A 27,554-nucleotide genomic window follows, 5' to 3' on the forward strand; every position below is an offset into this window, starting at 1 on the left:
TGTTGTGTCGCAGGTGCAGTGGTGTAAGGTTAGCGCTTGCAGAGTTGCGAGTGTCTACAGCGGGTGCGGCGTGGTGCGTATTCTGTGGGAACACTGTGATGATTGTGAGGAGTACGTCTTTGAGTCGTCTCTAGACTTTTATTGAGGTACGGGGGGAGAAGCGAGAAGCACTCGCTGAGAAGGATTGATTGGGAAGAGGCCGACTCAAAGTAAGTCTTTGAGCAGGCCTTAAAGAATTCTTGGACCGTTGGGAGTTTGAGGTCGCTGTGGAGATGACGCGAAGAGAGACGCGTGAAACCACTCCGCCTAGGTGGCTATCCGGGTGAAACGGTTTTGGAGCGTTTGAAAAGAATTAAGTGCAGTAGAAGCGGCGTGGGTGCCGTGATAACCCATGCATTAAAAGCACCTATGATGTGCGTAACAGTTACAGGCAGAATACCCGTAGAGTTGGCAGCAGTAGCACTGCCTGAGCAAACCTTTCTTATGAAGGACTCCGAGTGAAATGCGCGAGAGGGCGCAGATTTTCTTAACTTCGAAAATTTGCTTTCCATTTCAGATAAGCTCAATCACGGGAAGCACAAGCGGAATTTGCTTCCGAGTGCATGCGCTTGTCGCTCGATGCCTTGGGCTTCTAGGTTAATTAAGATCTCGTCAGTTAAGATCTCTATAGAAAACCTGCGAGCGACAACTCAGCAGTAGGCTTTTCGAAAACACTCCTGTCGGCTGATCACCAAGATTGGCGCCTCGCTGACGGCTTATCTTTGGCGTAACGCCTCAAAAGCGAGGGACGGGGCGCAGGTCGTGTTAACGTTCTGATTATACTGACGGCTTCAGCCCCTGTGTTCTGGGCTGTTGTCGCCGACGCTGATAGCAGAGGTGTAGTCACCAAGGGCTGCGCCGCTGCAAAGCCATGCGAAAGCTTCTTCTTGGAGCGCAAGATCGCAGCAGCTGCGTTTTCGGCGATGCGAGCAGCTCGGACGGCAAGGTCGACAGAGTCGGACGTGATCCGGTCGTTCTGGCAGCCAACGAAGGCCTAATAGCCCGCCCCACCGCAGTGGAAGCAGTTCGCCGTCGCTTCGCGTCCTTCAATCTAACTGTTTCGAATAGTCGATCCGGCTCGCCAACGCAGCCCGGCGGTGGGCGCGAAGCCCCGGAGACTGCCCAGGAAGAGGCCGAGGTAATTCATCAGCCGCCCCGCTGCAGTGGAAGCAGTTGGCCGTAGCTTCGCGTCCTACCGTCTGACTGGTACAAGCGCTCGACCCGGCTCGCCATCGCTGCCCCGGCGGTGGGCGCGGAGCATCCGCGACTGTCCAGGGAGAGACCGAGGTAATTCATTCATGTACTGCCACACCTCGACTTGTGACAACAAAAGCGAAGTAACCGTAGCTTGAAATAAAAAAGCCAACCTTCCCACGTCGAAGCAAATGTATTACGCAAATATCACCGCGGCTCTCTCTAAGGTAATGCTCACACCCAACAGCTACCAGCATCAAGGTGGATCTACCTAAGGTATTTTTTTTACTTATATTGTACTTTTCATCTTGATCACCAGATCGCGAAGAACCTCACTCATCATCACTGCGAGGTCGTCGGCTTTTCGGGCGCACTCCTGTCTGCTGATCTCCAAGATGGGCGCTTCACTGTCGGCTCGTCTTTGGCGAAGCGCCTCGATGGCGAGGGACGGGGCGCAGGCCGTGCCAACGTCCTGGTTTTAATGGTGACATCAGCCCCCGTGTTCTGGGCTAAGGTCGCGACGCTCATAGCGGCGGTGCTGTCACCAGAGGCTGCTGAACCACTGCTAGGCTACACAACCACCGCTAGGCTACACAACCACTGCTATGTATACTACTACTACTGTATAGCCATACAACCACTGCTTGACGACACGTCCACTGTTGACGACACATCCACTGTTGACCACACGTCCACCGTTGACCACACGTCCACTGCTGGGCTACACGTCCACTGCTAGACTACACAACCACTCCTAGAACATACGTCCACAGCTGTGCCCCACGTCCACTGCTAAACCACAAGTCCACTGCCAAACCAGACCTTCAGTGCTAGACCATACGCCCACTGCTTGACCACACGTCCACTGCTATAACATACCTCCACTGCTAGGCCAGACCACCACTGCTAGGCCAGACCACCACTGCTAGGCTAGACAACCATTTAGACCACACAGCTACCGCTATAACATACAACCACTGCTAAAATATTATATTTTTTATCATATTGCTAGACCTTACGTCCAATGCTAGACCATATGTTAACTGTTAGGTCACACTTCCCCTGCTCGACGGCACCGCCGCCATCAGCGTCGGTGACCACAGCCCAGAACACATGGATTGATGTCACCAAAAAAGCAAGGACGGCACCACGGCCCGCGCCTTGTCCGTGTGTTAGATGCCCAGGAGACGCTGGACGAAGACGCTGCCTGAAAACTCCTTTTGTTTTTACGCAGAGGTGATTAGGGCAGCGAAGGCCACGGCTAGCAGATCTCGGTATCGGGGCTCCTCGCCGAAGAGGTGCCGTCACCTAAGCGCTCATCTTGATCAGTAGACAGAAGTGCAGCAGTGCCGAAAACTGACGACCTCGCAGCAAAGATGCGCGAGTTTGCAATCTGGTCGTTAAGATCAAATGTCAAAAAAAGTTAAAAAAAAATACCTTAGCGAGCGCTGCGGCGGTGCCGGTTGCTATATGGTGCGAAAAATACCTGTCAGAGCCGCGGTGCTGTTTGTGCGTGTATGCTACAATATACGAGTAAATGCTCAGAGCATTCCGGCTCATTTACACGCTATCCTTGCCTTCGAATCTTGGTTGAAACCTTGTCTTTCCGTCCTCTTGTAACATAGCATGTTAGCGTTCCATGTCTAAATTTCAACAAAAAAAAGGTAAATGCAAGAAATGTCACATAATTTGTAATACAGTAAAAATATTTGAACATTTGGAGGGGCACTGTACATTTCAAATATCGTGGGATTGTGGAAGAGTGCTATAGGCTCAGCGGACCTTTGTTTTTATAACGGACATTCCAATGCGCCCGCGTGCCAGCCACAGAAGTGTGGATCCATTGCCTGGGAGAAGGACTCTGGCCACCTTCACTAGCTATGTGACATCTCACGCACCGACGCACGCTCTTTATGTCGGTTGCGTTCACATGCTTTATGACGTCTCACGCGCCGGGGCTTATTCGAATTTACATTATAAATTATCATCTCGGTTCTTCAAATTCATTCTCAGAACATCTTTAAATTCACGCTACAATCTTTAAATCACCTCGCACCCCAACGGGTAAGTGTTGAACAAATATTATAAAAAAAATAATATTAAGTAGCGTTTAGCTATAAATTACTGCTAAACATTTTGTCTGTGTTCATAATTTCATAATTCATAGTATTCTTTATTATTTTTTCAACTTGTTTATCTCTTCTCTTTTTGTTTTACAGTGGTTTAAATTTTGTAAATCTATTCTGACAGTAAACAATCACAACTGCTTTCGGCTTCTTGCTTTCCTTCATCGTAAGCCATCTCAGAGTTTAATGTCAGCGGAGCAAATGGTGCATATATTTATAAATGTATATTATAACTGTGATCTATCATCTATTCACAGGTACGAGTTTTATTATTAAAATAATCTTCGGTCATTGAGGTTGAATCTAAGGTACAGACGGCGCAGCGGCACGAACATATCCTGTCTACTACCGGCGCTCTCCGTTTCGACCTGCTGCCGCCTGACCAGTCCTGGGAGATTGTGCGGCTGCTTACCACCACCATCAGGGGAGTTCCGACCTGTGGCGTAAAATCAGACTAGGCCTTCTGCCGACTACTCTTTTAATTGAAATATATTTTTCTTTTGTTGCCGAATTCGCTGTTTCTTTTTACCTTCCAACTTTGGTAGGCTATAAATAAGGCGATGGGTACACTCTTATTCTCTCCTTGGATTCCATTTCATCAGAAATGATCGCGTAGCAGGTGGCGGTGGTGGTGTTACCAATTACATCCGTTCTCACGTACCATACACCGTAAACAGTGCGTAATCGCGGCCACCACCTACAAATATTGGTGAGCATCTCTTATCAGAGGTGGAACTTTTGCACACCAATGTTCTTTCTGGTGTACTCTTTTCCGAGATATATAGTCTTAAACTGTCTTAATAATCATTTCTCTTCTGCATACTGGGTGACGCATCCCAAGAGAAGACTCTTAAGCATTTGTCTAATCGTAGCACTCATGGCTGTTCGTTATTTACTTTCAGGCCGTTTGCTGCATGTGATGTTGAGGGAAGCATCGTCAATTTAACCAAACACTTTTGGAAGTTACTGTGTTGGTCGCAACATTATCTCTTCCATCCTTGACACAATTTTACCAATTATTTTCTATATCCTTAATTTCGACTAGCGGGACCTTACGAACAATTTGGAAAAATGTTTAAATAACTTCCATTTCTAAAAAGTCTAACTCTTCTACGTAGTCGTACTTCCGAGCATGAAAAATATTGCGCCTTAAGCACTGCATCCGCTAAATTCCCGGTGCTTAATGGCTTGAAAAAATCATCAATGCTATTGTAATGCTGCAATGAGATCCCGATAGTCCAGCACCATAAGCTCTACCTGCATACGTGACTGTAAAACATGGTAATACTAAGCAGTCCTGGCGTCGAACGAAAAAATGGGCAAAACCTAGACAGAGTTAAAACGCAAGGCTCAAGCTCGACTGGGGTGGCAACGCATTGCGGATACCCTCTGCACAATCTGAGAGACATAAGAACTTAAGAGAAGAAATCCAATTCTACAATTTTCTTAATATCTTTTCTTTCTATTGTGTTAATATGATTTACTTTTGTAATATGCTTGATTCACAGAATACGGAATGTTCATACGCGAAATTAATATGGCACTTCATTTATCGAGACAAGTAATACCACGTCGTAGAAGCATGTGATCTAGGAAAATAAATCTTATACTAACAATAAATAAAGATATCATATAACTTTTAGTTGTTAACTTTATATCGTTTATATTTTACATGTTTATATTTTTCAATGTTTTGTATATCCATTTATTCAAAACTAAGCGACGTTAAAGTGCGAAAACGTAATAGTAATATTTATTTACATTAGAGAGAAAATTTTATTGTCATTGAAATATATGCTTTAGGATATTAATAATTAATTCTTTTGTATTGCAATTTATGATTGCTAATTAATATTATATATATATATTATTTAAAAAAGTACTCTCATTAAAAATTATTACAGATTTAGTTTGCTAATCTGTGGCCCAGATAAAAAATAAAACAAAAATGGCAACATTAAACATGGACGTCGTCGTATAAAGTTTCAGTTTTCGGCGCTATTAGGATTTTACAATAAAAATGTTTATTTAAAGCTTAATTTTGTATTGTCTGTTAAAACAGAAAATGGTAACGATTGTTGACGATCTAGATTCTTTGAGTTTGCAAGAGCTTATATTTAAGGATGTTAAATATTACCTCTCTGGCGATGTCTCTGAAAGGGTTTGTTTTTAATCTTTTTTTATTTTTATTGTTATTTGTACATTGACATTGGATGTTTCTAGTCGCGACGTTGTATTTACAGATTATGCTCTTGCTGCAATCAGGCGGCGCAGAAAATACTAAATATTTTTCGGACTATGTCACGCATTTAATTTGTGGACAAAATGCCGCTGATACGGACCTCGACGACGCGCAGGATATCTACCAGATCCCCGCTGTAACCGAGAGCTGGGTTCTCGCGTGTGCCCGTTTGAAAAAGTTGGCTAATCCAAAGCCGTATAGTCCAACAAAGAATAAAATATTTTCTAATGTTGTTGCCTGTATATCCAAGGTGAGTCCATCCGATTGTAAAGCATTGTTTGCGCTTCTAACATATCATGGGGGGAAGGTCAAATTAAATTTTGACTCTCAGTGCACTCATCTTATTTGTGGTGCTGCAACAGGCAAGAAGTATAGTATAGCCCTAACATTGCCCCCTAGTCGGGTTAAAATTGTAACCCCAGATTGGGTTTTAGAGAGTCTAAGAGCGAGGATACAGGCAGTTGCAGAAGTATTCCATCCTAAACTACTAATCATACCTCAGCCTCCACCCAAATCAATGGATCGGATCAGTGCCATAACTGGTTTTGACTTTGAAGAAGGTATAGCAAAGAATGAAGTGCCTACCCAGAATATGACAGAAAATAAAGATGATAGTACTCAAGCTCTTTTGGATAAACTCAAGCAGAGAATGCCATGGAACCATTCTCCTTCATCAGCGAGCACATCAGCCGTAACCAGTGCTGTAGTCAGCTCAATGGGTTATACGACAGCCATGTCTACTTCTGGTATTATAAGTAAATCTATACCCCAAGGCTTAGTGACTCAAAATCTTCAAATTCAAAGTAGTCAAGGTAATGTACAGTTAATGCAAAAATTTGGCCAGAACACTATAGTATCACAGGCAGGAATTAACATGCAAAACCAACATATGAGTGTGCAGCAACAGGCATATCAAAACCAGCAACATCAACAACAACAACAGCAGCAGCAGAAACAACTCCAGCATCAACAACAACAGCAGCAGCAGCAACAACAACAACAACAACAACATCAGCAACAACAACAGACACCACATGGCTTATCGGCTATACAGATACAACAACAAAAATTGTTGCAACAACATCAACTAAGAATGCAAATGCTTCAGCAAAAGCAACAGGGATTCCAACAATCTAATGTTTCTGTGTCGCAGATGAATCAAAACATTTCAAATCAAATACAGCATATTCAAACTAATCAGCATCATATTCAGCAAAATCAAAACATTAACCAGCCTTCAAATACATCAATGAGTTCGGCCCAGCAGCAAATTGAGAACATAAGCCAGATGCTGAGTCAAAGTGCTAATAATTTGCAACAGGCACAGTTAAACCAGCAAAATCTGGCCATGAAGCAAAGTTTGAGTTTAAGTCAACAAAGTGCAGTTCAAAACATTGCTCAACAACTTGCACAGTCCACACAAAATCTACAGCAGAGTTTGCAGAATGCTAAACTTAACCAAAACCTTGGGCAAACTCAAGTTATTAATCAGCAGCAGCTTATTAACTCGGGACAACAGCTCTCTGCGCAAAATCAAAATTTAATTCAACAACAGACAGTACAGTCATTGACTAATCAGCAGCAAAATATCAATATGGGTATAGTGAATCAACAAGGCTTAGTTACTTCATCTCAAGGCCAAAGTGGCCAGAGTGTCCAACTGAATCAACTTGTCAACAACCCTGGTCAACAAAATGTTATCAGCCAACAAATTCAGTCTGTTCAACAAGGCTTAACAAATCAGCAAGGAGGTAGTGTTCCTGTTCAGGGAACATGGCGACAACAAAACATACAAATGGTGCAAAATGTTCAAGGCCAACATCAAATAATAAGAAGTCCTTTAGTGCCAAATCGTAACCCTCAAAACCAGGTTATACTTCAGCAGCAAATAATGCAAACTCAGCAACAATCCCTAATAAATAACCAGCAAGCACAATTAAGCCCACAGCACACAATCCAACAAGCATCCCAGCAATTACTGCAACAATCTATTGGATCTCAAGGTCAAACAATAAGTCAAACTCACCATCAAATATTAGTGCAAAAACAGCAGTTGCTTAATGGTGCTGGTCAGCAACAATTAGTACAAGCTCCACAACAAGTTTTGATAAATCAGCACACAGGACAGCAGCAGATACTGGTGCATGGTAATCAACAGGTGACTTTACAAGGGAGCCAACAGATTGTATCACAAAGTCAGATTGTACACCAAGGAGGTCAGTTAGTTAACCAAGGTGGCCAGCAAATAATTAGCCAAGGAGGTCAGCAAGTATTGTCTCAAGGTGGGCAACATGTCATCACACAACAAGGGCAACAGCATCAAGTTGTAATTGCTCAAACATCACAACAAATTGTGACACAGTCTGGGCAGCAAATTATTGGGCAAACCGTGGGACAAGGTCAACAAGTCTTATCACAGGTTCCTCAGTCACCTCAGCCAGGATCTCAGTTAACTGCCGGTGGTAGCATACAACAGATCATCACTCATAGTGGCGGTCAACAGATTGTTTCGCCGGGAGGTCAACAAATAGTTCAAGGTGGTCAAAATGTATCATGGCAGCAGCAACAGTACTTACAAAGGCAACAAATAGGACAACCAGGAGCTGTAGGTCCAAGGGTAAGTAGTCAATTTGGATTTATTTGATACAACAAATTCTACTTCTACTTGCATAATATGTTGAGCTTTTCTAATGGTCATTTAAAAATGCTTACAAATATGACATAAATGTTTATATAAGAATTTTAAAGGGAAATGTAATAAAACTAACAGAAATAAAATTCAAGTTCTTTTATGTGACTTTGCATTTTATTGTAAAGTAAGGGTATGCTCCAAAACATGGTTTACAAGCCTTGTTAGATGCTGTTTTTTGCAAGCATTTCTCATGACTTGAGACAATATTGTTACCTATATCTTTAAACTGGACCACCATAATAACTCTTTGACAAAAAAAGAACAGTAATCAATATATCAACTTCTTTTCAATAAATTTGTTTCTAGTGACATTTAAACGAAACTTTCATATTTAAACACATAACCCCACAGTGAAAAAAAAGTTTAGGTCTCCTATTACATTGAATTGAAGAAAAGCTTTGAATTATATCCCTATTTTAATTTTCACTTATAGTTATTTACGGGGCGAAAATGGCGACGATATGTGTAGTAAGCAAATATCATTTATGAATAAATACTTAGTTAGGTAATTAAAATATCAGTAAAGTAAATTTAATTTGTCTTATTACTTATATTCTAAATACAATAAGATTTTTGTATGGTAGTATTAAGTAAATGTTTAGTGTTACTATTTAGAATATAAAATGATTAATACAATATATTTTTCCTATCAATACTAAACCTTAATATTAATTGGCTCAATTCTGTTATATTTATTTTTTTCTTATAATAAAATAGTTAAATAAATTAGCAAGTAAAACTAGCTCTTCAAAATTATTTATCCATGACTAATTTTGTCAAAATTTATTTATTAACTATGAAATTCAATACATTTTTCAAAAAATAAAATATATTATTGGCCAGGTGTCATGGACGGCTGGTGGAGGTGGAAGGCAGCTCATCCACTTGGATGCTCAGACTCATGCCCAACTCCAGCAAATGGATCCCAAACAGCGAGCAATGTTTGTGGCACAACTGCAGAAGAGACGCCAACTGTCCATCCAGAGGGCTGCAGCACTAGCACAACAGCAGGTGCCTAACTTCTACCGACTTTGGTTGATTGAAGTTGATATTTACTAATCGCCAAAACGCCTGCCAAGCGTGGCAATCATGTTATCTCCCACCATAGATATCTGTAAAGGAGGTCTATGCCATGCCCACTGCATGCCTCTAGCCTGAAATGTCAACGATTATTAATATCTATCTGGATACTTTAACATTCTTGAGGCAGGGGTAATTTTGTTGTCAGTGTACATCCATGATATAAATTATTATAATCTATACTGATGGCCTGTTATAATTGTTCATCCTCAGCAATTTATGGTTAATCTTGAGATGTAGTTGATTTTACACATATGACAATTTACAAATTGTGAAATCTGTTAAATTTTTGATTATCATCAAATTATAATTTGCTATAAGAACACCTTTTTTAGTATGTATATCTTGTATATCTTTAATTTAACAAGCATTGATGATTCCTCCCAAAAAAAAAATCAGTAATAAAGAAAAATAAACTAAGCAGTATAGACAGCTCTATAATATTTTAGAGCACACTAGCTATGAACGTCAGTATTATTTTTCAAAACTTGTTAGTTCAATAGATAAAACAATGGGTATACAATATATTCTACAAATACTAAGTGGTTCACCAACAGATATAGTGCTTGGCTTAGTATTAGGCATGTCGGATATTCTTTATTCACGCCACAGCTTTTTGAAAGGCGACCGTCAAACTTTTCTCCAATCTCGAAAGCATTTCAAAAAGAAATTATTGCCCTGTTGTGTTTCACCAGATTATTTTGCATAAATTAGTTCTATAATCTTATTAGTATATATATATATATATATATAAACCTAATTACCTAATTAGTATATACGTATTATATTTGATGTGTTAATTCAAATGCAGTGTACAGCCAGTATAAACTAATATAATTCGTTTGAGTGTAATTTAGTATAAATCAAACAACGACATTCTGATTTACGTCACATTAATATACTTACACTTTTCTAGATGATTTCAGTAAACGATTTTCTTTTTTGACCTAATTTGTTTATAATAAATTGGTTTGTACATGGAAATAATTTTATTACAAACAAGCTGTGTATGTATTATGCCAAATAAAATTAGTATTTTTTTAAATAATTTTGGAGTAATCGTGCAGTAATTTACAGGTGCCTTCGTATTGTATTCATTGAAACTGACACTTTCTGTTTTTTTTTTTCTTCAGAAATTAAAGAAACTAACGAGCAGTAACGAGTCAAGTAATAATTTGGCTGAGTCAAGTACTAATTGTTCCAAGTCAAGTAATAACTGTCCCCAATCGAATAATAACTGAATTGATCATCACTTACATTTTTTAATTATTATTATTACATTTTAATAAAATAATTTTTAAATAAGTTATGATTCTTTAATTTATTATTGTTGTTTAACTAACAACTCTCCAAGGGATGTACTTGTTCATAGTTGAAAAATTATGTTGTAATAAAATAGTTCCAAAATGTTTTTAAACCTCTACTAAATGCTATGATTATTAATAGACAAATTACAAAGCAAATTGACATTTATTAATATTATTGTGGCGAATAGTTATAACGATATATTTATTTCATTTTTTTTTGTATTCATGGAACAGTCACTTAACATAGACATCAATATAAAAACATTTCACCAGCAGGCTTTGCTTTTTCATTCTTTATTAAATGGAATATTTTTTTTTCTTGCGCATCTAATAAGTCTACTGCCTCTTGCTTTCATTGTTATAAAGGTCCTATAAATCGGTAGGTAGTATAAAATCTTTTTGTTGCGTATCCCAGGCATACTAACGAAAATTGACGTCGGGGGTAAATAAAATTATTAGGCAGGTAGCTTCAGAAAATTAATTACAAAGTGTACATAACATTTTTGATATTTTCATTAATCAAGTTTCTGTTTTTATTTTATTTTTTTCACTTTTTATTAACGTTAATGACACTTAAAAAATCCCTATATCATGTTATGGCTTGATAGTGGATCAAAATAGTGCTTCTTGTAAAACCTTAAAAAATTATTACTAATTCGAATTTTAACAGATCGTGTAAATTACTGTAAAATAATTTACTGCAGGTAGTCACTATCTGCCCTATCATACTTTTTTTTCAAAACATTGCGCAGTTTACGCACTTTTAACTTCCGGTTTTCGGAGCTCGAAGATGAAGCTGTGTGGAACGGTGTGGCCTATACTCCCACCCGTCCAGTCGCTCGCATATCTTACACGCGGTTGTGGCAGAGCTACAATAAACAGAGCGTGTTAACTACTAACAGATAAATTAACTAAAGGTGCCTACACAAAAGTAGGCGTAATTGGCCTTTTCACTCGCACAAGTAAATATATATATTTGTCTCCCTCCAATTTACGTATTTCTGATTTTTTTTGTAAAACAAAAATGCTTTTTATAACAGTTATAACAGTCACACAACGTACATGGCACCCGTATTTCTGATAAAATCAGACATGGAAACGAAATGAATAAAGAAATAAAGATTCACATTTAAACTTTAGGTGTATAAATGACTGTTAAAGTCGTCGGATACAGGCTTCCAACCAGTCTTATTAAAAATCTTTACTCGAGGTTTATCCAGGTAACTTTATAGATCTTTAATTTGACGTCTTTGTGTGTTTAAAATCGTTTATGTGAGAATAAATTATATTTTGAAAAATACTATTTAAATTCAGATGAACCGGCGTACGTAACAACTTTATAACAATTCACATAAAGTTTGTTAAGATCAATCACTCCTTTATAACCGTGAAATTAACTAACCTTAATAACTTTATAATGTTAGTAGTATTTATGATTTGAACATAACTCAGTTTCCTTGTCGACAGCAGCCTGGTGCCGTAGCCGGTGCGGGAACCCCGCCGTCCCCTGCCCCACAGAGCGTTACCTTTATACGCAGTCAGCTGCCGCCTGGCTTAACCCAACAACAGCAAGTAAGTATTTAACTGAAAAAAGACACTTGATTAATCTAATGAAAACATTTCAAAACTGTCTACGAAAGAAACGTACAATAAAATATGATAATTTCTGACTACCCTCATAAATTGTTATTAAAATTATTCCAGGTGCAATGGCTGCAACAGCAAGGAGCTCGTACAGCTACTATTCCAGCTCCGGCACCAACACAACCTCCGCAATCGCCTGGTGAGAGTTCCTATTGTAATAGAATATTGTAATAGAATAGAAAGGACAACGGACGTCTTTGTTAAGGTGGTCCGAAGATGCTACATGCAAGCTTCTTTTAACCGGTACTATTGGAAATTTTGGAAGCCTATGCCAAGCAGTGTACAACTTAGGGCTCTACAACTTTTTATGAGTCGTGACCTCCTCCACAATCCACTTCTAAATGTACACCAATGGACATCTAACGGCCGAAATTATAATTTTGACTATAGTGCAGCAAAATAAAAAAGTAAATATACGATCGTTTTTTGTTCAGTTTTAACATTTTTATCAGGTAAAATGCGTAATAAAAGGGAACCTACTAACGCAGATAAAACTACGTCTCTTGGATAAAAAACGACGTATTAAAATCATTTGAAAATGTATAAAACGTAAGCGTTCCCAATGAATGTTCGACTTATGGGTTTTGGTATTGATATTATGCTTCATACATAGTTATGTGGTGACGACTGTTCGGATATTAGAAATTCAAAGCTGCCTCGTTCTAAGTCAGCGTCGAAACGGTTTAGTATATCTTCTAATACAGATTGCAACAAGTGCCTTTCCGAGAGTTCTGGAGTAGGTGTATCACTTTACGAATGTCACGTATAATAAAGTGTTATTCACAGTTTTGAACAGTCAGTAAAAGTGATGGATTTGGAGGAATCAGATTGTAAGTTCGTTTACGTAATTTTAATCATTATGCGTCTAAATATAATTTAAACATTTGTAGCAATGGCGACTAAATGGTGGATTCACAAATAAAATATTGTTAAGTACACACTTAAAATACCAAAGGCAGCCATTTCAAAATCTGTAAGCTGAAGTAATATACGATGCTTTATATATGTACACAAATAAACTCTATTTTGGTAGCGGCGTAATGGTTCAAAAGTGAAATCATAATATCCGGAGACGATAAACAAAACATTGTTTATACAAGTAATTTTTGTAATACCTAAATATATTGTTTCTGAAGTTAATAATTAGATTTGAATAACTAACTCTATGGAGTCCATGTTCGGCTACATGGAATTTTACTGATAGATAGAGTTTAAAAACCACACATAAATCGAAGGAGAGGATCATACTCGAGATAAGAAGAGCCCAGAAGATCAGATGAGTTTTTAGGCCTTAAGTGACGATGGGCTGAGCACGTCGCGCGCTGTAAAGATATAAGGTGGACTCTGTGCCAACAAAATACAAAGGTTCAATTGGCAAATTAAAATTGGTTTGTCATATTAAACACGGAGAGATGATATTACGGAAATCGCTGATAGGGACTGGGTGAACAAGGAAAAAGACAGGGATTCAAGAAATACAATGGAGGAGGCCTACGCCCAAGGATGATGCAAATAAAAAAAAATTACCAAAAATACTAATTAACATTAAGGAAACACTAAACACTATTAACATTGCTGTAGATGTATTTTTATAATTCGGTAATAAATGGCTTCATTTATTCGTTCAAAATTTACTAAAATATAGGTTTTGTGGCTCATCGTCATATCATGCGTTAAGTCTGAAACACCGACATTTTAAATCCTAATATTTTAGCTTTATGAGCGATCACGTGATACTAGCTGAGGAACTTTTTAATAAAATGAAATTTCTTGGATACTGGTTATTGAATTTTCAGTTCATTAGTTGACATTATTGTTAACCTTGACGACTTTTCTTTGCTCTATTAAGTGTTAAACAATATTGCACATCATCATTTCTACTGCTAGATATGTTTCTCCTCCAGATTTACAACAGGATCGGTTTTTTTTTTAGCAGCCTCCGTTTTTGGGCGCCTCTTCTGATACTCTAGTAATTTCTTCACAGAATTTTATTATTTACATCCTCATTTTTATTCCATCTGTATATCAATTATTCTTCTTGTATTCCTCACGTACTCTTTCATATCTCTTTATTTTTTGTTCCGTTCAAATCTCACCTCATTTTGGTCGCCTTCACTCACTGAATTTTACAGATATTACATTTCTTATATCAGTTTACATAATTTCTGTTTTAACTTACCAATCCAAAAATACTTTTAATATCTCAAATGTTTTAAGAAACACGACTACCATTGTTCATAAATGTGCCAAATAAATTATATTGTACTTAATATGTTTGCAGTGGGGGGTGCGCCTGTGGCGAGTCCGGTGGGCGCGGGCACGGGCGGCGCTGCGGTAGAAACCCAGCTCCAGCAACTACAGCGGCAGCAGCAGTATCAGCGCCTGCAACAGTTGCAAGCCCAACGAGAGCACGTGGCTCATCACCACGCTGCTGTCAAGCAGGTGCTTGCTAGGAAAACTTTTGCATGGCACAACAAAAAAATGCCCTAAATGTTTCATGAATATCAATGACCACTTTCTAAAAGTTTTCAAACATATTAATGATATTTAAAAAAAAAAACTTTTTAACCTATCTTAGAACCCTCCGAAGGATTGTTTTTAATTTATTTATAGTGCTTTGCTCTATTCTTAAGTAAAATCTGTCATAGTGTTTAAAGCTAACTTGGGAAAAATATTTTTTAATGCCAAAGAAAGCCAAAAACTTTATCTTCTCTTTACTTTAACTTTATCTTAACTAAAAGAAAGATAAAATATTTTGTGATTTTGTTTGAAAACATCGACAATTAATGTTATTCATTATTGTTCCTAAAATAGTGTTTAATAACATTCATCGTTTTAGCTTGTGAATTTTAGATTTTCATGCTCTCAGTTCGTCGAAGGTATAAAAGCAATAGTTTGACAGCCTGAATGAATGAATATTATTCTATAGCATGCAACGTTTGCATATAGTTTAATGAATAAAATGTTTAATGAATTGGTAAATGCAGGTAGGACCTGTGACACAGCACGTGGTGGGCGCAGGCACGTTGGCGGAACAGCCTGTGGACGCAGCGCTACTGACTCCGGCGCCTGGTGACCACCAGCAAAGTAAGAGAATGAACCCTCTTTATTTGATTTATTCATTATCATCCAGAAGCTAAAGGCCCCGGCGACCGTCTGTTCTGCGCGCTATGTGGTCTGCCCACTGCTATTTTAATTTGCGAATACTCTAAGCTATGTCGATTATTTACTAGATACATTCATTTTTAATAAAAGGTCAAGCGGTGTGTGGTTGGACTTTGATATTTTTCATCCGTGGATGATTTCAAAAATCAAAAAATCTACAGTTGTGGGGGAGGCCTATAGTCCAGCTGTGGACTTCTTACGACAGAAATGATGAAGATGTATGTAGGAACATTAACAATAGCTTATTTTTTATTGTTTTGTCGGTTCAAGTACATCTTTGTTGATCAAGAAGTAATCTTAGTGTTGTAGTAATTTGAAATTGCCGCGTTCTCAACTTCTCACTACGTCATGACGTTTGACTGTTTTGTTAAACGTCCTTGCCGCCCTCTCTGCTATAAAAGGTTTTGCTAATGTGTATTATTCTGTTAAATAAATAAGTAATTAAGTATAAAGCCTATTAATTACATCAGGTTATGGGCCCAGAACGTAATCTGTTTGTAATAAGTATCAGTGAGAAGTAATATCAGTGAAATAACGATATACAAAGTCGCCGGTCATTAAAACTGACACGACATAACCTAAAGCCGCGTGGTTTGTGTAGAAAAATATTTTTTATACAAAATGTCTTCAAATACAATGACTCTTATCGAAAAGTTAAGTGGTCGAGATAATTACAATACATGGAGATTTGCCGTGATGACGTATTTACAACATGAAGACCTCTGGTGCTGTATCGAAAATAATGGCGAACCTGTTGATTTAAAGCTCGACCTGAAAGCAAAGGCAAAAATTATATTGTTGGTTGACTCAGTGAATTACATACATATACAAGAGGCAAAAACGGCAAAAGAAGTGTGGACCAATTTACAAAAAGCTTTTGACGACAAAGGGTTGACAAGACGCGTGGGCTTATTGAGAGATATGATTACAACGACGTTAGAAAATTGTCAAAATGTTGAAGATTACGTTAACAGAATAATGAGTGCAGCACATAAACTTCGAAACATATCATTTGACATCAATGGCTGGGTACATTACTCCTTGCTGGATTACCCGAAGTCTACAAGCCAATGATTATGGCCCTCGAAAGTTCTGGTGTGCCGATTACAGCAGACTCTGTAAAGACTAAGCTCTTACAAGAAATAAAGAGCTCCGAGTCAGTAGCATTGTATGCAAGTAAGTCAAGTAAATATAAACAAAAGGACTCTGATAGTTCTCCGAAGTTTAATAAAGGTCCCCGTTGTTTCAAATGCAACCGTTATGGTCACATAAGTAAAAATTGCAAAACAAAGAAAAAGGACCAAGGCAAAGAAACTGGATATGTCGCTGTGTTCTCGGCATCCAGTGCAGCAAATGACAGTAAGAGCTGGTTTGTTGATTCAGGAGCGTCCATGCATATGACAATGAGGCAGGACTGGCTATACGATGAATCATCACCTCCAATTACAAGCATCCGTATTGCTGATGATAAAATGCTTAAAGTGAAGAGCTGTGGAAAAATAGATCTGCCTATATGTAATAGTGTAGGACAAACACAAACCATACAATTAACCAATGTGTTGTATGTGCCTGAGTTAGCAAGCAATCTTCTCTCCGTGAGTCAGCTGATAAAGAAAGAATGTTCTGTACAGTTTAGTAACAATGGCTGTAAAATATTCAACAAATCTCAAAAAGAAGTAGTAGCTTGTGAATTAGTGAATAACATGTATCGTCTGAACTTAAGTAGTGCACAAGCATATGCATGTGATACAAAGGAAAGTGACAGCTACTTATGGCATCAAAGGATGGCTCATCTCAATATGACTGATCTGAACAAACTCTCCAAATGTGCAGAAGGTGTCAAGCTTACTGACAATAAGCTGGATATGATATGTGAATTTTGTCAAGAAGGAAAACAGTCCCGGCTGCCGTTTCCTAAGGAAGGTTCTCGTGCTAAGAAGGCTCTAGAACTTATACATTCCGATATCTGTGGGCCACTGGAGGTGAAATCAGTTGGAGGAGCGCAATATTTCCTCACATTTGTGGATGACTATACCAGGAAAGTATTTATTTATTTACTTAAAAACAAGTCTGAAGTATTTAATAAATTTAAAGACTTTAAAGCATTTGTGGAAAATCAACTTGAATGCAAAATAAAGAAATTAAGAACTGATAATGGAAGAGAGTATCTAAGTAACGAGTTTATTGAATACATGCAAAATTGTGGCATTATACATGAAACTTCTAATCCATATACCCCACAACAAAATGGGTTAGCGGAACGTATGAACCGTACATTGATGGAGAGAGCTCGCTGTATGTTGCTTAATGCTAATTTACAGAAACACTACTGGGCTGAAGCAGTGGCGACAGCTGCGTACATAACGAACCGCTGTCCAACAAGATCCATTTCATAAGCTACACCTGAGGAGTTATGGTCCGGGAAGAAGCCAAATTTGAAGCACCTTAGAATCTTTGGATGTGAAGTCATGGTTCATGTTCCTGATGCTAAACGTCAAAAACTGGATCCTAAGGCAAGAAAAATGATATTTATTGGCTACTCAGAAGTCACTAAAGGTTACAGACTATTAGATACTAAAACAAGAAAAATTCTTATCAGTAGAGATGTTGTATTTCTGGAAAATTCTGTACAAAGAAAATATTGTATGGTTCCGCTAACAGAAAATAATAATAATGTTAAAATATGTGCTGATGAAACAAAGAACATTGATGAATCTGTTGAGCTAACAAATCAAAGCACAAGAGAGTTAAATAACTCATCTGTAACATTATCCGATAATGATGAAGAAGAAACATTCTTCTCCGATGATGATCCTGCATATGTACCTGAAAAAGAAATAAATATTAGTGGACCTAGTAATATAACACTTAGAAATAGAAATAGTAAATATGAAACTAATACTTACCTCTGTCAAGGTGGAGAACACGAAGAAAATGATACTCCAATAACTTACCGAGAGGCTCTGTCATCAGTGGATAAAGATAAGTGGAAAAAGTCTATAGAAGAAGAGGTGCAAGCACACAGTAAGAATGAAACATGGGAGTTGGTGAAAAAGCCAGATAGAGTGAGAACTATTGGCTGTAAGTAGGTTTTCAAAGTGAAAGATACACCATCGGGACTACTGTATAAATCAAGGTTATGTGCCATGGGCTGCTCACAGAAACACCAGGTTGATTACACAGAAACATTCTCACCAACTGTCAGGTATGACTCTGTAAGAGTTTTGCTTTCTAAAGGGTGTCAGGATAACTTGCAAATGATACAGTTTGATATTAAAACTGCTTTTCTCTATGGATCCATAACTGAAGATATCTATATGAATCCACCAGATGGTTTAGATGTACCTGAAGGGCATGTTTGTAAACTTAAAAGGTCATTATATGGGTTAAAACAAGCACCCAGGTGCTGGAATCAAACATTTGATTCTGTTTTAAAGAAATTTGGTTTCACCAATAGTCACTCAGACAAGTGTATCTATATTGGTCAGTTAAATGGTAGTAAGGTGTACCTAATACTGTATGTGGATGATGGACTAATAATTTCCAAAGATAAAAGTGTGTTAAACAAAGTTATTGATGATTTAAAAGTAAATTTTGAAATAAAAGTATGTGAACCTAAAAACTTTGTTGGCCTAGAAATTGAGAAAGGAGAAAACTACATATTTCTACATCAGACCACATATATACAAAAATTGCTGAATAAATTTAGTATGACTAATGTCAATGGGAACAGTACACCAGTAGAGACAGGTATCAAATTAGAAAAGAATACATCGGAGCTAGATAGAAACATTCCATATAGAGAAGCTGTGGGCTCCTTGATGCATCTAGCTATAGTCAGCAGGCCTGACATAATGTTTGCGGTTAGCTTAGTCAGCCGATATCTGGATGGTTATGATAGTACTCACTGGAATGCCGTAAAACGAATAATGAAGTACCTCAAAGAAACTAGTGATTATGGTCTGTACTATACACCTTCACAAAATAATACACTAGAAGGTTATTGTGATTCTGACTACGCTAATGATGCTGAAACAAGAAGATCAATGACAGGATATGTATTCATTAAGAATGGTGCTGCTGTTACTTGGGCCAGTCAACATCAGCAAACGATAGCACTATCTACAACTGAAGCAGAGTTTATGGCTGCCTGTAGTGCTACAAAGGAAGTTATTTGGTTAAAGAGACTTTTGTTAGATATAGATGAATATAATCAGGATTCTGTAACACTTAACATATATAATCAAAGTGCAATATCTGTCATAAAAAATGAAAATTATCATAAACGATGTAAACACATAGATATTAAATACAAGTTTGTTAAAGAGAAATATGAAAGTACAGATATTGATCTAAAGTATATAAGTAGTAATGAACAAAGGGCTGATATATTTACTAAACCCTTATGTAAAAGTAAATTTAAATATCTAAGAAGTAAATTAGGTATTAGGAAAATGTAACTGTACTTATAAAACTTGATTCTGTAATACTTTGTTTAGTAATACTATGTATGTATAAAGTAACTTAACCTATTGTTTTTGTTAGTTACTATTATTTGTTTCACTTTACAATGAGGAACGCTGTAATTTGGAGAGAGTGTTGTAGTAATTTGAAATTGCCGCGTTCTCAACTTCTCACTACGTCATGACGTTTGACTGTTTTGTTAAACGTCCTTGCCGCCCTCTCTGCTATAAAAGGTTTTGCTAATGTGTATTATTCTGTTAAATAAATAAGTAATTAAGTATAAAGCCTATTAATTACATCACTTAGAATAATTAAACAGAAGGAAGAAAGTAATAATTATGTGGTTGTAAAAGGTGCAGCCGCTAATACGCTGCTGGTGAACCCTAAGACGAAGACAGCGTTGGCCAACATGCTCAGCATACGCCTGCAGGCAGGCGTCCCTCCCCCCGACCATGAGCCCTCGGCAGCGGGAACACTCAGGTATTTATTTTATAATACATATACGAGTTTGCTGATAATAAGCATTTTCAAAATTCGGATTGTTACATATTGAATTTATTCATCTTCTATTGTCTTGTTTTTGCGTTCCACTAAAAAAAATAGATTGATTTAATATATTTCACTGATAACTTTGTAGACATGATAAGAAATGGGCGTAAGCGCTTTAAAGCTTTCTCCTGTCAAAAATAGTTATGTATTCACCTTTTTGATGCTAGCTCTAACTTGTAAGTAATCATGAATCTACATACTTACAAGAGTCAAGGATATTTAGTTGTGGGCTATTGTTAATAACCAGATAAGCTCTTTGTAGAGTCATTATCAAGCCTTATCTTAGTAATTTCAGTGCCCACAAAACTAGACATTAATATGCCATGCTTGCAACTAGTTAAGTACGATAGTACTTTTACAATAAGGAAAAACATTAGAAGATAAAAAGATTTTTTATTAATTTTTGTTTACTCTTTGTCAGGCTCATGACGGCGGCGCATGCAGCAGCTGGCAGTGTGCGCGCACCAGCTCGACTGTTGCTGGGCGCTGCTCATCATCCGCATCAAGTCCCCACACCGGTGGGTCCCGTCTCTATAACTTATATATGTATGGCGGACCAACTATTATATACACAATCAAGAAATTTCAGTACAATGAAAGACAACAAGACCTATGAAAATAATAATGTAAATATAAAAAAAAATATATTACTTGTGGGCTGTGATGACATAGATGCGAGACGTGATCGCTTACGGTGGGCTTTATAAGAAGGCTCAGGATCACCTGAAGAGTAGAAGAGCACCTGAAAAGCTTTGCTCGGAGTTTCGATGCACCGACGTAGCTTTAAGAATTGCTCATCAGTAGTGGCAGTAGACTGGGCACATCGTTGGTTGTTGGGGCCGAAAGGTTCTCGAGTGGCGACCACGAGCCGGTAAACGTCTTCACAATTTGAATCACAGTTAATGTCGCAGCAGAAGTAAGAAATGTTAATGTTTCGGTAGGCTGCTGGTCCAGGTGTAGTGGGTAGCAAAGTGTACGCAAGCGGTGTGAGCGTGGGCGTGGCTGGCAGCGTGGGTGTGGGCGGTGCCGGTGGCGTGCGGGCTGTACCTCCTCGCGCTCAATTCTACGGGCACAATCCGAATCTCAAGCTGCCGCCCGATCTCTTCCTGTTGGGCTGTGTCTTCCACATTGTAAGTAAACGTTCAAAAAATCAAACACATATGTATAATATACTCGATGGTGTTTTTAGATTAATTTAGTAATTCGATATCCTATATTATTTTTCTAACCATTTCCAACATTGAGATTTTTAGAAAATAACATTCTGCTCTGAACTCTACTCTGAACATTCTGCAACTGAATCGTCGGTTGGAACATATGTGGTGTTGCTATTGACGTCAAATTTTTGCAAGTAACATGAGATACATTGATTGGTACGTCTATGACAGCCATTGCCATAGGAAATATAATTTAAATGTAATCTTTAAAAAATTGTAATAAAAATAACTAAATGTATTATAATTATAACGGTATGTTTGACGGAATACAAACTTTCAGTAATCTTCCCTGGGGATCGATTTTTTTTAAGGTCAAGACAAGTTATTGTATTCCAACTATGACATTAACATCAACTAAAGTTCGTCGGGGAAGAAGTATGCGCTTTTACCAACAAGCGAATAGATATCAATTAGTTAGTAAAAAACTACAGGCGTCTTCCTATGTTTTTATATGTTAGCTCGCGGGTTTCGGATCCGCATGCCCTGAGTCCGACGCAGCTGTAAAAGCCATTCGAATAAAACTCACTGTAGCTTTTATTCCCGATGGAAGGTGGAGTATCAGCAGTCTATGGGGGCGGAGCGCGTGGCCAAGTGGTCGGAGGCGATCCAGCGGCGCGGCGGCGAGGTAGAGCCCAACTATTGCGCACGCGTCACGCACGTCCTCTGTGAGACACAACGACATGGCGTCGTTATGCAGGTACGCTGATCTTTATAAGAACACAAAAAGCGATAGAGATAACTATGCACGAAGTTTTGCTGCGAATTGAGGTTATCCATAGAAAGAACTAAGATTACCGACTAAGGTAAGTAATTACTTACTTGACTTGTCTGAAGTGGTAGCGGGCGGGGCACATCGCTTGTGCAACCGAAGGCCGTGGGCGCCGAAAGGTTCTCGAGACGGCAAAGGAATATTTGGACTCAAGAGGTAGAGGCCTGTGCGTTGCAGTGTGCCTCTATCTAGGAATGTGGTTGTGAACTGGTTAACCTCCTAATGAATAACTTTGTGCAGAAACTCCTCCAGGAATCTTGGAGCTTTTAGTTATTTCACCAAATTAAGATGCTGTAAGAGGATGCTTCGTGGAGTAATTAGGCTGGTAGGGCTTGGTTGCTATTCTATATGTTATCGGTTGGTAACGTTTTGTAGGCGCTGCGCGACGCGAAGCGGTGCGTGACTGCGTACTGGCTGTCAGACGCGATGGAGCGACGCGGCGTGGCGCCACCGTGGCAGGCGCTGCACCTGCCCGCCATGCACGCGCCGCGCGACCGCCCCGCGCGGCACCACCGCGCTGCGCTCACCGGCTGGCGCCGCGACGAGCGTCGCCGGCTCGCTTGCTGCATCGACCTGCTCGGCGCCAAGGTCGCCCCGCCACTCCACACACCAATTATTTTTGATTTCTACTCATTAATACTTCATACTGTAGGATTGATCACTTGTACAATTTCGTTCATATTAAAATACATTGAGAGCATATTCCGAGGCCCCACATAACTAATGAAGTGATTTCTAATTAGCCATTGCGTTCCGCAGTATGCCTACAACTGATTACTCATTTGATTTTCTAACAAAAAATGTCTCGATTGGCCGGTAATTATGATTTTCTTCCTAGTCAATGTAAATGGACTCTAGTGTTCAATTCCTTGTCCCTGATGAGGAAGCTTCCCCGAGAACCTCGGATTAAAATAGTTTACGCAATCCCCTCAGAAATATGTCAGCGTGTATAAAGTGCGATTGTATGTGCTTGTTGCAGCTGACGCCGTATATGTCGCGCGACAACACTGTGCTGGTGTGCAAGCGGGCGGAGGGCAGCAAGTATCGACGCGCTCGCGACTGGGGCGTGCCCGTCGTCAGCGCCGCCTGGCTGACCGATCTGCTGCTCGGCAACATGAGCGCGCTCTCGCAGGTTATTCCCATGCATCGTCATCATCTAGTTTCCAAAACAGCTTTGCAAGACATTAACCTCCCCCACAGATCTCCAAAAGGATGGGTTGGATAGGGCGGTTCAGTATCTTCCAACGACATTAACAATGTAATATGCACAAACTGATTGAGTTTAATGAATATACGTATATATATATATATATATATATATATATATATATATATATATATATATATATATATATAATATATATGTATAGATGTATATATATATATATATATATACATATATATATATATATATATTGTCCAATTGTGACCATTTATAACAATCACTTGTATATATCATGAAAAGGATACTAGAAGATGAATGATGAAAAAATAGAGAAGTGCCATTTAATTAACTGGATATTTATACCAATAAACTTAATCAATTTGGGAAGTTATCGTCCACCTAATTTATTTTTAAAAGAAACTTAATGTATATTACTTTCACAGATTGAAAATGCCAAGTACCAGCAGTTTAACTTGGCGAGCCCGTTCCGTATCGACTACAGCCTCGTGTCGCATTTGATGAGTAAGTATCTATAGTAATAGGTCTATCTTAAAACTATCTTATTCATATCTCCATACAACTTTGAAACATACCTAGATTTCTGTAATCACTTTAAATATGTTGGCTTTAACTTATAAACAGTTTATAATTACATTATAAATCAGATATCCTTCGTCGGCCTCGTGTCGCCCATTCTTTGGTATTTTTAAAATCCAAAAATATTGTGACCAAATGTTGCACATATGTTTCAAAAAACACATTTTTTTTCATCAATGCTCTGTCAACCTTCTTACGGTTAAAATATCATAAAATCCTTGGCTAACCTCTGCTCGGCTAAAGGCATGTTCTTATTAAATTTCAAGTCAGTAAGCCATATTTTTTTATTTCAGAGATATTGTGATAAGACAGTTCCTAGATGGAAATACATTCGGCGTTTAACTACATTCATGATGCAAACGAATCATAAATTATCACATAAACACACGTACATTCGTAATTTACAGAAATTTCAAGACTTTAGTTTTAAAGAAATTTTGCTGTCTGCAAAGGTCTCCATATCACGAGATATGAAGATAATTATGATTTAAGGATTTATAGGAAGGTTCAAAAGTAGTCTCGAGTGCAATGGAAATGGCCATGCTCGGATGCTTGCTGCGAGATCAAGTAATAAATGAGCAGTTCCATAGAAACCGAGGTGACCGGCGTAGACTACAGAATTGTTCATCTGTAGTGGTAACGGGCAGGTCACGTCGTACACGAGTGACGTGGGTGAGGCCTCCCTCTAAGTGGACCGACTATATAGAGTCAAGGTCGCCGCTAGTTCCTGGATGCGGGCAGTGCAGAACTGGACATAGCAGTTATCTTTTGAAGAGCCCTTTATTTTGCAGTGGGCGTTTACCGGCTGGTATGATGGTGGTGATTGAGTTAAATACGTTTCGTACATATTATACAAATACGTATTATGTTTAGATGCGTGGAAGATGCCGATAAACATAACGCAAGAGTCCCACGAGCGTGCGAAGCGCGGGGCCGCCGCGGCCGGAGGCGCGCGCAAGGCGAAGCGCGCGCGGCTGGAGCCGCCGGAGCCGAGCACCCCGCTTGCGCCGCCGCCCGCACCGCCGCCGCTGCATCTGGCACCGCGCGTGCTCTTCTCCGCCGTGCCCGCGCACGACCTGCCGCGCCTCGCCGCCGTCGTGCGGTGAGTTTTGCACCTACATGCCGTACACTCTGGCGCCTTTGTGTGCTATGTCCCATGCATGCACTAGACCAGAGGCCCCCAGACCTTGGAATTCAAGCTTTGGTTTCGGTGCACCCGCAGTGGCGTCTGACTAAAAAACGTCGTGTCAAAAAAGTAGTTTTGACAGATCTGTGTAGATAAGAATTTATGTAAATTATAACAAAACGCGTATGTGACGCATGAATGTATCAAAATCGGTAGATGTCAAGATTAATCTTGAAGTTGAAATACAGGTTATAACTATAACAGCGGAAAGTCAATTTCTTTACTTTAGAAGTATATAATGTTGTACCCGCTAGAAGCGCTTCTACTTCCTATAATTTTGCTATGCAATTATTAAGGATTTAATTAATTTGCAGTCAACTCGGAGGCCTCGTCGTAACGTCGGCTGCGGAAGCGACGCACCTCATAATGGAGAAACTGGTGCGCACATGCAAGTTGGTCAGCTGTCTGATCACTGTGAAACATCTTCTCACGCCCGAGTGGATACTCGAGAGTCAGCGTCTCAACAAGTTCACGGACGAGGCAAAGTACGGACTCCGGGACGAGGCCTTCAACAAGATGTTCAAATGCGACGTGGCCGAAGTGCTGCTGTGTGGGGAGCAGAGGAAGAAACTCTTCGAGGGAATCACGTTCTTCATGACCCCGTGCGTGAAACCGAACAGAGCCTCCTTGACTGAAATGATCGAGCTGTGCGGCGGCAAGGTTGAAAAGAATCGACGCTCCTTCGTCTCCATACAGGAGATGCACACCCAGAAACCATACAGTTATTTAGTGCTCACTGTACCTAACGATCTGCACCTTGTGTACTACCTCCTGCAGTCCGAGAAGACGCTGAACGTGGTCTGTAGTACGGAGGTGGTGCTATCGGCGGTTATGCGCCAGAAGTTGCAAGTTGAAGAATTCCTCGTGAAAATTGATTGAATTCTTGAAGGACAGTCTTCTAATGGGATTGAATAATACAGGGCAATGAAAATTGTCTTAAATTGGAATTTTAATATTTTAAATGTTGATATATTCATTGACATTCTCTCAACTTTTGTATGTCATGTTTGTATTGGGAAGTTTCGTGGCTCAATGCTCGCGGTTCCGGGATGGTTGAGTTAAAACACACACACGTAAAGAACGATGAGAATACCTTGTCAAACGTGTGATATGTCCTAGAAGTAATCACTTCCCAAAAATTACTTATTTGATGTATCTTTACCCAGAATTATTAATTTTAATGCAATTTATTCATGTTAATTTGTTCCTAATTGATATATCTTCTAATATTATTTTCATTTAATGTAAAAAGAATTATGTTTATATCTTTTAATATTCTAAAATTTTCCTTAAAGATTTTATTTGAACCATTCTGTATTTAATATTGCATTTATATTAAGATTCTATAACTATTGACCCATGTCGGTGTTCTTGCAATATGTATTTTTCTAAGCATACAGATTGTGCACAAAATGCACTTAATGTTTATACTAATTTTGGATATATTTTATTTGACTTTGAGATAAGAGCTAACAATTACTATGTGGTCCAAACCATGATTTTGTAAATATCTAATAAGAAAATATAAATATATAAATGTTCATAGATGACATCTTGTTTTTTTTTTAAGGAAATGAATATTTGTTCGCTTAATGTGGATTCCTTCTAATAATAGCTGCTGGGATTCTGTTCCGGTGTATTTGAAAGGAAACTTGTAATATTTTGAGACTGTTCCTAGTTATAAAAAACGGTTTAATGATTGATAAATTACAATTTATAGTTTAAATAAATAATTATGTTGCTTCATGTAATATTTTTTTCAATTATGAGTTTTCCGAGTTACTTTTCAATTTTCAACGAAAAGCTCAACCTCTTTTCTGCAACGTGCTTGCATACCAAATATAACTTTAGCTTTCGTCGGAATTTCGTTAAATATTCAAATTGAATTACATTTTAGAAATTCAATTAAATATACAAACATACTTATATATTTCCATTATAAGTATGTTTGTATATTTAATTATACTCTGAAATGTGTAAATTTTAATGTTTTTATTACGTACATCGTAAACTGCCCTCTTCTTTGTCTTGTATCTCTATCCAAAGGTTGCTTAGAAGAGATCGCCTCAAGCGATAATAATGTGTGTTTTGTGACATTTCCTTTTTGATTTTTTATAT

General features: G+C 38.5%; 1 protein-coding gene across 2 annotated transcripts; it reads left to right on the forward strand.

Moving 5' to 3' along the window:
- Positions 1–5,334: 5,334 nt before the first annotated feature.
- Positions 5,335–26,986, forward strand: Ptip (PAX transcription activation domain interacting protein). 2 transcript variants are annotated; one of them, XM_068767597.1, is made up of 16 exons: positions 5,335–5,520; positions 5,603–8,218; positions 9,137–9,304; positions 12,148–12,252; positions 12,385–12,463; positions 14,606–14,766; positions 15,312–15,411; positions 20,307–20,433; positions 20,924–21,020; positions 21,444–21,632; positions 22,270–22,416; positions 22,864–23,076; positions 23,468–23,620; positions 24,097–24,175; positions 25,124–25,352; positions 25,751–26,986. In XM_068767597.1, the coding sequence occupies exons 1-16, from the start codon at positions 5,425–5,427 to the stop codon at positions 26,313–26,315; spliced, it is 5,124 nt and encodes a 1,707-aa protein (XP_068623698.1). In that variant the 5' UTR covers positions 5,335–5,424; the 3' UTR covers positions 26,316–26,986. The 2 variants fall into 2 exon arrangements, with proteins under 2 accessions (XP_068623698.1, XP_068623699.1); XM_068767598.1 differs by having other exon boundaries at positions 12,151–12,252.
- Positions 26,987–27,554: the final 568 nt, after the last annotated feature.

Source organism: Battus philenor, unplaced genomic scaffold (assembly GCF_028537555.1).
Source record: "Battus philenor isolate CCGP_79_NKW_IND1 unplaced genomic scaffold, ilBatPhil1.0.hap1 SCAF_23, whole genome shotgun sequence".
In the NCBI taxonomy this organism is placed as follows: domain Eukaryota; kingdom Metazoa; phylum Arthropoda; class Insecta; order Lepidoptera; family Papilionidae; genus Battus; species Battus philenor.

Excerpts from the sequence above, each read along its gene's own strand:
- Ptip (XM_068767597.1), top strand. The coding sequence starts at position 5,425 with ATGGTAACGATTGTTGACGATCTAGATTCTTTGAGTTTGCAAGAGCTT. Across the intron at positions 22,417-22,863 it reads GACATGGCGTCGTTATGCAG|GCGCTGCGCGACGCGAAGCG; the intron begins GTACGCTGATCT and ends AACGTTTTGTAG. Across the intron at positions 25,353-25,750 it reads CGCCTCGCCGCCGTCGTGCG|TCAACTCGGAGGCCTCGTCG; the intron begins GTGAGTTTTGCA and ends ATTAATTTGCAG.